General features: G+C 47.5%; 1 protein-coding gene across 1 annotated transcript in view; it reads left to right on the top strand.

Annotated features, from left to right (window-relative positions):
* Positions 1–12,401, top strand: part of LOC134536283 (small ribosomal subunit protein uS5m) — a 28,275-nt gene that overhangs the window by 2,277 nt on the left and 13,597 nt on the right. Inside the window, exons 3-6 of the mRNA XM_063376031.1 lie at positions 1,157–1,282; positions 7,378–7,605; positions 7,888–7,922; positions 9,205–9,400. Coding sequence (XP_063232101.1) covers positions 1,157–1,282; positions 7,378–7,605; positions 7,888–7,922; positions 9,205–9,400 — 585 coding nt within the window. The remainder of the gene's footprint in view (positions 1–1,156; positions 1,283–7,377; positions 7,606–7,887; positions 7,923–9,204; positions 9,401–12,401) is intronic.

The raw sequence follows: 12,401 nt of genomic DNA, 5'->3' as shown, positions 1-12,401 counted from the left end.
ATAAAGCCCTTAATAGCAGCCTATTCGTTGGTCCATTTTCAGGGTACTGTTATTTCATTCACAATTGACAGTAAATATTTAGTATGCTAAACTACAGTGGTGCAGTGGTCCGTACAGCAATGCCGAATTAGCAAATTTGCCAGATTATGGAACGTCAATATATTTAACAGGAATACTAAATATAAAAATTGTGAAATGTAACCTGCCAGAAAAACAGAAAACACTACTGAAATGATAAATGACAGTAACGATAAAATCTTTGAGTGAATTAAAAATGCCAGAGCACAGTATGTCACCTGGTGACCAAAGTTAACAGCCGGAATCCACTCAAAAAATAATTTGATAGCGAGCGGGTTGATTGGTACAGGGTTACAGACTGTATGGAAGTGTAGAGTGCCGGGTTGAATACATTTCAGTTATTTTCATTCATCAGTGCCATCACAAGGTATGGAAAATGCCAGCAAAAGATAACATTTTTTAGCCAGATTTGAAGCGAGAGGGTGCTTTCCGTAGGAACTGGGTTGGAATCCCTGTAGTTCTGATCTCAAGTTTCCACGGTGACCCTAAATTATGCCCGGCAAATGCCAAGGCTCCTTTCAATAGGCCGTGGACAATTTCTCTCTCAATGTTCTTGGTCTGTCATGTTTTAAAGTCCCGACTGACCTTTTTGCTGTTGATGGAACATTTGGGGGTATCGGACTTCTTAATCTTGGCATTGGTTATTTTTTTATAATTCTTATTTCAAAATAATCTTATCTAGTTATTGGCACAAGTAATATGTTTCCAAGCTTTGATATGTAATCATCATCCGTGTTAGGTGCCAACATGTAGTTGAAGGGTGGGAACGCTGATTATTTCATGGGAGCGACGTCAGCTGACATAAAATTAATCCTATTTCACAAATGTTCACTTCAAAAAAGGGTCCACAAAACTTGGTTCTGTTGTTTAACGAGGGGTAAAAAAAAATCATATAATTGTACTGTTAAACGGAAAATTTTTTTAGAAATTAAAGAAATGCCGATTTTTATTTCCCTTAAGCCAAAATATAGCGTTATTAAAATTCAAGCCACAATGGTAATATTTTGTTTTGAAAAACGTGTTTGCTGTAAACAGCCGTGCAGGTAGCACCTGACACTGTTGGCTGTTTGGTGTGCAGTGACAGCGGAGGAGCTGTGGAAAGGCGTGACGAGCGTCAGCAACTCCGGGAAGAAGCGCGGCCGCGGCAAAGCAGTCGGCAGGAAGCTGGCGAGGAACCTCAACCGAGGGCAGGTCATCGGCGTGGGTGAGCAAGTCGCACATCTGTGTTCTGTAGGTCACAACAGTCATGGAAAAGTCCCAAAATAAAAATTAACAGTGCTTTAAGTCAACTAACTTTCATTTCCAGCACCGTTTTTGCTGACTTTAACTTTGTGTTCTGACACCTCATTGCAGTTTACAGTCGCAAATTAAACATATAGTATTTGTAGACTGTCCAATTAAATTTTTTGAAAATTATTTGGTAAATTTTTAGCTTTCTGACATTTTTTTTGTGGTAGACACTAACACACTGAAATTTCGGCCTACAGTAGACATTGGCAGTGTGATTCTCACTCAGTGACATACTGTCTTCACTGATATAAGCACGTCTTTTGTTGAGCAACTAATATTTGATTCACTTCACAGTATAAAAAAAATTTAGTCCTACTATTTCTCTCATCATCCCACAGTGCGCAAAACAATAGTTTTGATTGGATTAGGTTTTAATCGCATAGTTGTACGGAGAGGCCTGAGTGAAGGAACCTCTAAACCACTCAGGCGCTGGCTCAGCGCTCATAAATATGACGTGCCAGGGTGTGGGGATATAACCTCTGACTCTTGCCACATGAGGTAACACTGTAGCGATCCTCTAATAAGCTTATGCTTAGTTTGACACATTAAATCTGGGAATGAAGTGAATAAGAAAAGAACCATTTTAGTCGGCATGTTTATTCCAGCTCCATGTATTAAGAACCAAAATCTCAAAAAAATATTTAGGACCCTTAAATTTTTATGCGGTCAGTTATGTTATGGGCCATGAATGATATTTTATGAATGATGGAACAGAGCTTTCCAGAGTGTTGAGGCAACTGCGTAGCAAGCAGAGCTACACAGGGGCGGAGTCCCTCCTGAAGAAGAAACACATTTGATGGCTATTTTACCTGGCTTCATGTCAGTCTTTGTAATCTGTCATGTCTTAGAACTTAGAACAACAAAATAATATCAAACATTTTCCTTAGTTATAAGCCTCAAGTTTTTCTTGTTAATATAAATTAAACATACAATTTAATAAGGATATCAGTATTTTGCGGCCATTGTCTGAAGTTGCTTAGCTTTTAGGTTTCAGTCGCGTCTAGGAATATTCGCCTTCGACACAGCAAGAAACCAGAAGCCAAGCACCTTTAAACATAAATTTTAATTTATTTGCTACATTTTTAGACACCAAAGAAAAAAAATATCAATATATTTATTTTTCTACGCACCTCATTTAGCATTATTGGTATGTTACTGTAGTTCAATGCCGTGTTGATTAAAAGTGCTTTGTTTTTATTCAGGGCGTCCACATTTTTGTTAAGTCAGGGAAAGGTCAGGGAAGTTGGAATTTGTGAGGGAAAGTCAGGGAATTCACTTGAAATCTTGGAAGAGTAATGGAAATTCTCCTATAAAATAGCATACGAAAGGTACTGTATACTCTTTGAATTTTAATTTTGGTTACATAATCCAAGATCAGCTGTGGTAAAGGAGGCTTTCAGAAAATCACAAAATATGTAAATTTAAAAAAATGATAGTCAGTGAAGTTTGAAATTTTGATGATATAAAGTGAGGGAGAGGTGAGGTAAGTTTTTGTGGCCGGCCTGTTGTGCCCTGTGCTGTGTCTGGGAGTGCTAGAGTGCGAGAGTGCGGCAGGCCAGGCCAACATGGTGTGCCCTGTGCTGTGTCTGGGAGTGCTAGAATGCGCCAGGCCAGGCCAACATGGTGTGCCCTGAGCTGTGTCTAGGAGTGCGAGGGAGAAACGCGAGAGTGCGGCAGGCCAGGCCAACATGGTGTGGCCGGGGCTGTGCCTGGGAGTGCGAGAGTGCGAGAGTGAGGTGCGAGAGTGCGGCAGGCCAGGCCAACATGGTGTGCCCTGTGCTGTGTCTGGGAGTGCTAGAATGCGCCAGGCCAGGCCAACATGGTGTGCCCTGAGCTGTGTCTAGGAGTGCGAGGGTGAAATGCGAGAGTGCGGCAGGCCAGGCCAACATGGTGTGGCCGGGGCTGTGCCTGGGAGTGCGAGAGTGCGAGAGTGAGGTGCGAGAGTGCGGCAGGCCAGGCCAACATGGTGTGCCCTGTGCTGTGTCTGGGAGTGCGAGAGTGCGAGAGTGAGGTGCGAGAGTGCGGCAGGCCAGGCCAACATGGTGTGCCCTGAGCTGTGTCTGGGAGTGCGAGAGTGCGAGAGTGAGGTGCGAGAGTGCGGCAGGCCAGGCCAACATGGTGTGCCCTGAGCTGTGTCTGGGAGTGCGAGAGTGCGAGAGTGAGGTGCGAGAGTGCGGCAGGCCAGGCCAACATGGTGTGCCCTGTGCTGTGTCTGGGAGTGCGAGAGTGAGGTGCGAGAGTGCGGCAGGCCAGGCCAACATGGTGTGCCCTGTGCTGTGTCTGGGAGTGCGAGAGTGCGAGAGTGAGGTGCGAGAGTGCGGCAGGCCAGGCCAACATGGTGTGCCCTGTGCTGTGTCTGGGAATGCGAGAGTGCGAAAGTGAGGTGCGAGAGTGCGGCAGGCCAGGCCAACATGGTGTGCCCTGTGCTGTGTCTGGGAGTGCTAGAATGCGCCAGGCCAGGCCAACATGGTGTGCCCTGAGCTGTGTCTAGGAGTGCGAGGGTTAAACGCGAGAGTGCGGCAGGCCAGGTCAACACGGATGTGGCTGGGGCTGTGCCTGGGAGTGCGAGAGTGCGAGAGTGAGGTGCGAGAGTGCGGCAGGCCAGGCCAACATGGTGTGCCCTGTGCTGTGTCTGGGAGTGCTAGAATGCGCCAGGCCAGGCCAACATGGTGTGCCCTGAGCTGTGTCTAGGAGTGCGAGGGTGAAATGCGAGAGTGCGGCAGGCCAGGCCAACATGGTGTGGCCGGGGCTGTGCCTGGGAGTGCGAGAGTGCGAGAGTGAGGTGCGAGAGTGCGGCAGGCCAGGCCAACAAGGTGTGCCCTGTGCTGCGTCGGGGAGTGCGAGGGTGAGGCGCGAGTGTGCGGCAGGCCAGGCCAACATGGTGTGCCCTGTGCTGTGTCTGGGAGTGCGAGAGTGCGGCAGGCCAGGCCAACATGGTGTGCCCTGTGCTGTGTCTGGGAGTGCGAGAGTGCGGCAGGCCAGGCCAACATGGTGTGCCCTGTGCTGTGTCTGGGAGTGCGAGGGTGAGGTGCGAGAGTGCGGCAGGCCAGGCCAACATGGTGTTCCCTGTGCTGCGTCGGGGAGTGCGAGAGTGCGAGGGTGAGGCGCGAGTGTGCGGCAGGCCAGGCCAACATGGTGTGCCCTGTGCTGTGTCTGGGAGTGCGAGAGTGCGGCAACCAGGCCAACATGGTGTGCCCTGTGCTGTGTCTGGGAGTGCGAGGGTGAGGCGCGAGAGTGCGGCAGGCCAGGCCAACATGGTGTGGCCTGTGCTGTGTCTGGGAGTGCGAGGGTGAGGCGCGAGAGTGCGGCAGGCCAGGCCAACATGGTGTGCCCTGTGCTGTGTCTAGGAGTGCGAGGGTGAGGCGCGAGAGTGCGGCAGGCCAGGCCAACATGGTGTGCCCTGTGCTGTGTCTGGGAGTGCGAGGGTGAGGCGCGAGAGTGCGGCAGGCCAGGCCAACATGGTGTGCCCTGTGCTGTGTCTGGGAGTGCGAGGGTGAGGAGCGAGAGTGCGGCAGGCCAGGCCAACATGATGTGCCCTGTGCTGCGTCGGGGAGTGCGAGGGTGAGGCGCGAGAGTGCGGCAGGCCAGGCCAACATGGTGTGGCCTGTGCTGCGTCGTGGAGTGCAAGGGTGAGGCGCGAGAGTGCGGCAGGCCAGGCCAACATGGTGTGCCCTGTGCTGTGTCTGGGAGTGCGAGAGTGCGGCAGGCCAGGCCAACATGGTGTGCCCTGTGCTGTGTCTGGGAGTGCGAGAGTGCGGCAGGCCAGGCCAACATGGTGTGCCCTGTGCTGTGTCTGGGAGTGCGAGGGTGAGGTGCGAGAGTGCGGCAGGCCAGGCCAACATGGTGTGCCCTGTGCTGTGTCTGGGAGTGCGAGGGTGAGGCGCGAGAGTGCGGCAGGCCAGGCCAACATGGTGTGCCCTGTGCTGTGTCTGGGAGTGCGAGAGTGCGGCAGGCCAGGCCAACATGGTGTGCCCTGTGCTGTGTCTGGGAGTGCGAGAGTGCGGCAGGCCAGGCCAACATGGTGTGCCCTGTGCTGTGTCTGGGAGTGCGAGAGTGCGGCAGGCCAGGGCAACATGGTGTGCCCTGTGCTGTGTCTGGGAGTGCGAGGGTGAGGTGCGAGAGTGCGGCAGGCCAGGCCAACATGGTGTGCCCTGTGCTGCGTCGGGGAGTGCGAGAGTGCGAGGGTGAGGCGCGAGTGTGCGGCAGGACAGGCCAACATGGTGTGCCCTGTGCTGTGTCTGGGAGTGCGAGAGTGCGGCAGGCCAGGCCAACATGGTGTGCCCTGTGCTGTGTCTGGGAGTGCGAGGGTGAGGCGCGAGAGTGCGGCAGGCCAGGCCAACATGGTGTGGCCTGTGCTGTGTCTGGGAGTGCGAGGGTGAGGCGCGAGAGTGCGGCAGGCCAGGCCAACATGGTGTGCCCTGTGCTGTGTCTGGGAGTGCGAGGGTGAGGCGCGAGAGTGCGGCAGGCCAGGCCAACATGGTGTGCCCTGTGCTGTGTCTGGGAGTGCGAGGGTGAGGCGCGAGAGTGCGGCAGGCCAGGCCAACATGGTGTGCCCTGTGCTGTGTCTGGGAGTGCGAGAGTGCGGCAGGCCAGGCCAACATGGTGTGCCCTGTGCTGTGTCTGGGAGTGCGAGAGTGCGGCAGGCCAGGCCAACATGGTGTGCCCTGTGCTGTGTCTGGGAGTGCGAGAGTGCGGCAGGCCAGGCCAACATGGTGTGCCCTGTGCTGTGTCTGGGAGTGCGAGGGTGAGGTGCGAGAGTGCGGCAGGCCAGGCCAACATGGTGTGCCCTGTGCTGTGTCTGGGAGTGCGAGAGTGCGGCAGGCCAGGCCAACATGGTGTGCCCTGTGCTGTGTCTGGGAGTGCGAGGGTGAGGCGCGAGAGTGCGGCAGGCCAGGCCAACATGGTGTGGCCTGTGCTGTGTCTGGGAGTGCGAGGGTGAGGCGCGAGAGTGCGGCAGGCCAGGCCAACATGGTGTGCCCTGTGCTGTGTCTGGGAGTGCGAGGGTGAGGCGCGAGAGTGCGGCAGGCCAGGCCAACATGGTGTGCCCTGTGCTGTGTCTGGGAGTGCGAGGGTGAGGCGCGAGAGTGCGGCAGGCCAGGCCAACATGGTGTGCCCTGTGCTGTGTCTGGGAGTGCGAGGGTGAGGCGCGAGAGTGCGGCAGGCCATGCCAACATGGTGTGGCCTGTGCTGCGTCCGGGAGTGCGAGGGTGAGGCGCGAGAGTGCGGCAGGCCAGGCCAACATGGTGTGCCCTGTGCTGTGTCTGGGAGTGCGAGAGTGCGGCAGGCCAGGCCAACATGGTGTGCCCTGTGCTGTGTCTGGGAGTGCGAGAGTGCGGCAGGCCAGGCCAACATGGTGTGCCCTGTGCTGTGTCTGGGAGTGCGAGGGTGAGGTGCGAGAGTGCGGCAGGCCAGGCCAACATGGTGTGCCCTGTGCTGTGTCTGGGAGTGCGAGGGTGAGGCGCGAGAGTGCGGCAGGCCAGGCCAACATGGTGTGCCCTGTGCTGTGTCTGGGAGTGCGAGAGTGCGGCAGGCCAGGCCAACATGGTGTGCCCTGTGCTGTGTCTGGGAGTGCGAGAGTGCGGCAGGCCAGGCCAACATGGTGTGCCCTGTGCTGTGTCTGGGAGTGCGAGAGTGCGGCAGGCCAGGCCAACATGGTGTGCCCTGTGCTGTGTCTGGGAGTGCGAGGGTGAGGTGCGAGAGTGCGGCAGGCCAGGCCAACATGGTGTGCCCTGTGCTGTGTCTGGGAGTGCGAGGGTGAGGCGCGAGAGTGCGGCAGGCCAGGCCAACATGGTGTGCCCTGTGCTGTGTCTGGGAGTGCGAGAGTGCGGCAGGCCAGGCCAACATGGTGTGCCCTGTGCTGTGTCTGGGAGTGCGAGAGTGCGGCAGGCCAGGCCAACATGGTGTGCCCTGTGCTGTGTCTGGGAGTGCGAGAGTGCGGCAGGCCAGGCCAACATGTTGTGCCCTGTGCTGTGTCTGGGAGTGCGAGGGTGAGGCGCGAGAGTGCGGCAGGCCAGGCCAACATGGTGTGGCCGGGGCTGAACGCGCCGGTGATCCGCGGCCGGGAGCTGGTGGCCCAGCAGCAGCTGCCCGAGGACAAGGAGCGCCTGGAGAAGCTGCTCAAGCTGAGGGACTCGATGGGCTCGTTCCGCTCGCTCAAGCTGCTCCCGATCGAGCGCGGCTGGTCGGGCAGCAAGATGCCCGGCCGCAGCATCGGCCCGCCCGATCCCGTGGGCGAGGGTGAGTCGTCCAACCCTGTGCTTTATGACAGGTCAGAATTGTTTCATCTAGTTACATTCGACCACTGTTCCTAAATTCATCACGTAAATTATATTTATACTCTTTAATTGCAATATTTCTTCATTTGCTGTTTCTTTTTTGTGTTTTTTTTTGTAGTTACAAGTTATGGACACAAAATTTTTTAATAAATATCATCAAAATTGTGCATGCATTATTTATTTTAAAAAAGTATGAAAGTTATGTAAATTTATTTGTAATGTTTGTATGCTTTCTGTTTTTCAGAAACTTTTGAAGGTTTTGATACCAAAGTACTAGAGGTAATGTATCACGTTTATTCCTTACATGATAAGAGTAGGTATTTTTTTTTTCTATTTGTAAGTTATCTGTCCAAAGTTCCAAATTCATATTAATGTGGAGTGCTGTGCATTTCTTTATTTTTGCTGATATGGCACCTGTATTCTTCCGTCCATGGGAGGATTGCAACATCTCTTGAGACCCATCACCATGTTACTTACAAGATATCTTTGATTATTTTGTATACTTAAAATATAATACATAATAGTAAACTATATATTTTAAGATAAGTACAGTTGTTTAGTGAGCAACCCAATTCTTAGCACTTGAATTTCATTTTAATGTTTCATTTAGATTTCATTTAGTTTGGTTTTTCATGGACATATTTAGATTGTGTAGTATTTCCGTTTGAGCTATACTTGCATCAATATTAGTGGCTTCACAAAAGCATGCATCTAATTTGAAATATTTGGATGCTTTAATAGGATGAACTAGTTAACCAAATGCCCTGTATGTCATGGGTTTTTCCAGAGTTACTTATTGTGATGAAGATATTTAAGTTGTATGTTTTGACTCATTTGATAAGAGCGAATTTTTTTGATGCACACGCACCATGCAACAAAATTTTGACAGGATAAAAAAAAAAGCTACACACAAATAAAAAATATATGTGCTTTTAATTCATATACTGTAGTGATTGATATTGAATACTAGGTTTTCAATATCATTAATAAATATATATATATTTATTTTGTGAATATGAGTGATATAAATTGTGTTTATATTATAACCTTTTTCAATTGTATTTGTATGAGGTTATGTTTCCATGTGTATAATTTATTTACTGTATAAATTATTAATTATTTAATTATTTTTTTGAATAATTAATTGAAATAAATAAATAAAATAGAATAAGCATTTCAAATATTTATTGATTTTTATTACTAATTACAATTCATCTAGGTTATTATACTAAATTAAATAATTTTATACGTGTGTTAATATTAATATTGACTACAGAGTATATTTATTTAAATTTTTAAATTTTGATTGAATTTATATTTTACCAACTGTATTTATATAATCACTCCAGTACTTTTTTTTTATTTCTATTGCGTAATTAATTGCATGTCAAATTAAAAATATTTATTACTGAAGTAAGTAAGTACATATGTATGCGCACTAATGTTTTTTTTATTATTGCACAATTTATTATGTTATTCTATACAACCATGTTTGGTAATGTAGTTGCCTGCCTCGCTCACGGCTGCGTGGGGACGCTGTGTGTGTGTGTGCGTGGCGCAGATGAAGATGGTGTTCAACATGAAGGGCAACCACGGGCGCACGCGCCGCCTAAGCGTGGTGGCCGTGACGGGCAACGGGAACGGCCTGGCGGGCTTCGCGCTGGGCAAGGCCGTCGACACCAAGGCCGCGCTGCGCAAGGCCCGGAACCGGGCGGGCCAGAAGCTGGTGTTCGTGGAGCGCTACCGCGAGCACACGGGTGCGTTGGCCCTACTCACGAGACCACCACGATGTTGTGCGGTGGTAGTTCTTGTCCAGTACCAGTTTGTGCACTAAAGTTTTATAAATCGATGAACGCCGGCTGCACGTACGAAAAATAACGACTCATTGTCACGTTCCGCCCGAGTCAAGCGTGCAAGAACCGGCCAACCACCGTGCGAGAAAATCTTCTATAATATCAAACAGGTTAAGGCGGGCTTTTTAAAAGCAGCAATTTAAAAATTTGATATGACGTTATCAAGTAAAATTATCGTCCGTAAACTGACTTTACAGACAACCTCCCCTTTTTTTTCAGTTGGCAGGAGGACTCTATTGCTTTACTAAATGATAAGTTATACATAGGGGCAGGCATTTTTCGTGAAAAGATCTGAACACTTATTAGACTGCAACAAGGTATAACCGCACCTGTGGTTTCTTCCTTGTGATTGGCGGCCGTCTAGCGAGAGAAGTCGTCGCCTTGTTTGACAGAGCCTTTCAGGACGCACTTACTTCCACACTGAATCACTGTGATTGGCGTTGTTACAATCAATATGTACCTGGGAGAAAACTCACCCAATCACGAAACACAGACGATGCTATAGTGTTTGAACTTTCATCTAGTCTTGAAATCTTTTCGCGAAATCTGCATGCCCCTAGTTATACACATTGTTTTTAAAAAAATATTTTCTGTATAGTATAAATAAATAGATTAAATAAAAAAAGTCTTACAATAAAACTTATTGTTCGAATTAACCATATTTAGTTTAAAAGGCAGGAGTAGTTTCAAATGGTTAGGAATTTGGAATATGTTCATTAAGTTAAAAAATTTTGCACATGACGTTTGGGAACTTTTATTATAAAATATTGTTAACGAGTTGGAAAACGGATCAGGAAAGATAGCCGAATAAATTTAAAATTGTTTTATGTATTAGGTAATATTTTCACAGTTAATAGGAACAAGATTGTACCATGAATTGTGGTTAAAAAAACAACAAAAAAAAAATGTCAATACATCATATAATACTGAAATGCAAGTTAAACAACCATCAAGCATCAAAATGTAACTAAAGTCAGGAAATTATTTGGAATGTTTAATAAAAATGTATCAGAAATTAAAAATTCAAGTTTTTTTATATATTAAATTTAATGGAAGTAATTTTTTTCGTGAAGTTTTTACAAAAATCTATGTATTATATAAATTGGATAAAATAATATTTAAGACTTTCTACTGTCATTAGTTATTCGTTTTTACATTACGATGATACATTTTTCAAACAAACAAATAATTTCTGATTATTTTATTGTCGTGAGTAGTTCTGTCCTAGACATGCTTGATGCAAATTATATTATAAAAAGTGCATCATGCATCAGTCAAATTATATACGTCTCAGTCCGACTCTGGGAAGTATCGTAGCCCTTAGCAGTGTCCCGACTTAACACTCGAAGCTCTGAGAACAATGGTGTCCTAGTTATGCAACTTCATGCAGCCAGCTGGCCAGTCACGTCGCTAGCTTGGACCTTCTTTTGTAAAAAATAAAAGTGTTATAAAGAATGATCGAGTTTGTTTTCATAATTTAAACTAGTTATGTATTATATATTTTCAGGGCTCAATTTTAGCGCCTGTCCGCCTGCCCGGGACAGGCAAAATCTCGTCCGGGCAGGCAAAATAAAAAAGGCAACTGTCCGGTGGACAGGTGCAACTTGTGACGCCGAGGTTATTCGCACGCACTAATGCAGCAGAGGTGATTAATAACATTTATGCGACCGCGACCGCAAATAAAACGTCTTTGACAATATCTATAAATAAACAATGGCTGCTCTTTTGTGACGGACGACTCTGGCTATTGAACACCGCGGAAAAAAAAAAAAAAAAAAGTAGGTTATGTACAAACCGTGATGAAATCTTCTGAATCATAATTCTTAAAATCTTACGTTCACGTCATGATTCACGTAACATAGTCGTATTCGTATGCTAGAGATGCAAAACGTCTCACACCAATGATGTTTGTTTTTGTTGCCATGTTTTAATATTAATTTCGTTGCAGTGCAGCCAACAATTACGTAATTTACCGTTGTATACTTTCAAAATATAATTTTTTAAATTTATTGTCTTTATAAATCGCGACTTTACTAATTCCTTGCTCTACTTTAACATAGTTTGTTAACAGAAAAGCGTTTTCGCGTGGTTAACATTTCACGGCGTACTCCAGATGCAGCTGACAGTGGCCGCAGTGACTACGACTGCTTGAAAATTCGCCTGTCAACTGTTGCATCAAAAAAAAAACATTACTTGTTTACAGAGGACACGGTAATCTTTTACAGTTTATCTTGTCACGGCGATTGTTTAAGTATTTAATTAACTGCGTTACACAATGTGGAAATTCATTACTGGTGCTTCAAAACCACCAGAAAAGAAAAGAAAAACGGACGAGGACAAGTCAGAATATAATGTTAAATATGACAAAATCGCCCGGTCCCGTACCTTTTTAACGTCTTGGTGTTCCGAGTTTCTTTGGCTTCGTTACGACACAGAAACAAAACAAATGTTTTGCAAAGTCTGCGAAACGCATTCAAAATCATCTGGATCAGTTTTTGTTACGGGCTGCTCAAGTTTTCGCAAGGAAAACCTAACGTCGCATGCTACAAGCAGTGCCCACAACAAGTCTCAAGATATGGAAGATGCAATACTGACAAAACCTGGACAATCCAAAGCAGAGATGACCTTACAAAGTATTCAAAAGGATGTTTTCACTAAACTGGAAATATTGTTTCGTACGTCTCATGCCCTGGCTAAACATGGGCGACCTTTCACAGACTTTGTTTGGCAGTGTATACTTGACACAAAGAAAGGCCTGGATGTTGGTAATACCATTGAATATATATAACATATAGAAGTCGCGAGGGGATACGATTTATTCTGCCGGTTTTGGAATCCAAACTGAGGTAGTTGGAAGCTCCCCCGCCAGACAGCTCTGCTTTCGAAAAGAAGGCACTCGTGGTTA

Source organism: Bacillus rossius, chromosome 10 (assembly GCF_032445375.1).
Source record: "Bacillus rossius redtenbacheri isolate Brsri chromosome 10, Brsri_v3, whole genome shotgun sequence".
Classification (NCBI taxonomy): Eukaryota; Metazoa; Arthropoda; class Insecta; order Phasmatodea; family Bacillidae; genus Bacillus; species Bacillus rossius.
This window is presented reverse-complemented; position numbering and strand designations above follow the sequence as displayed.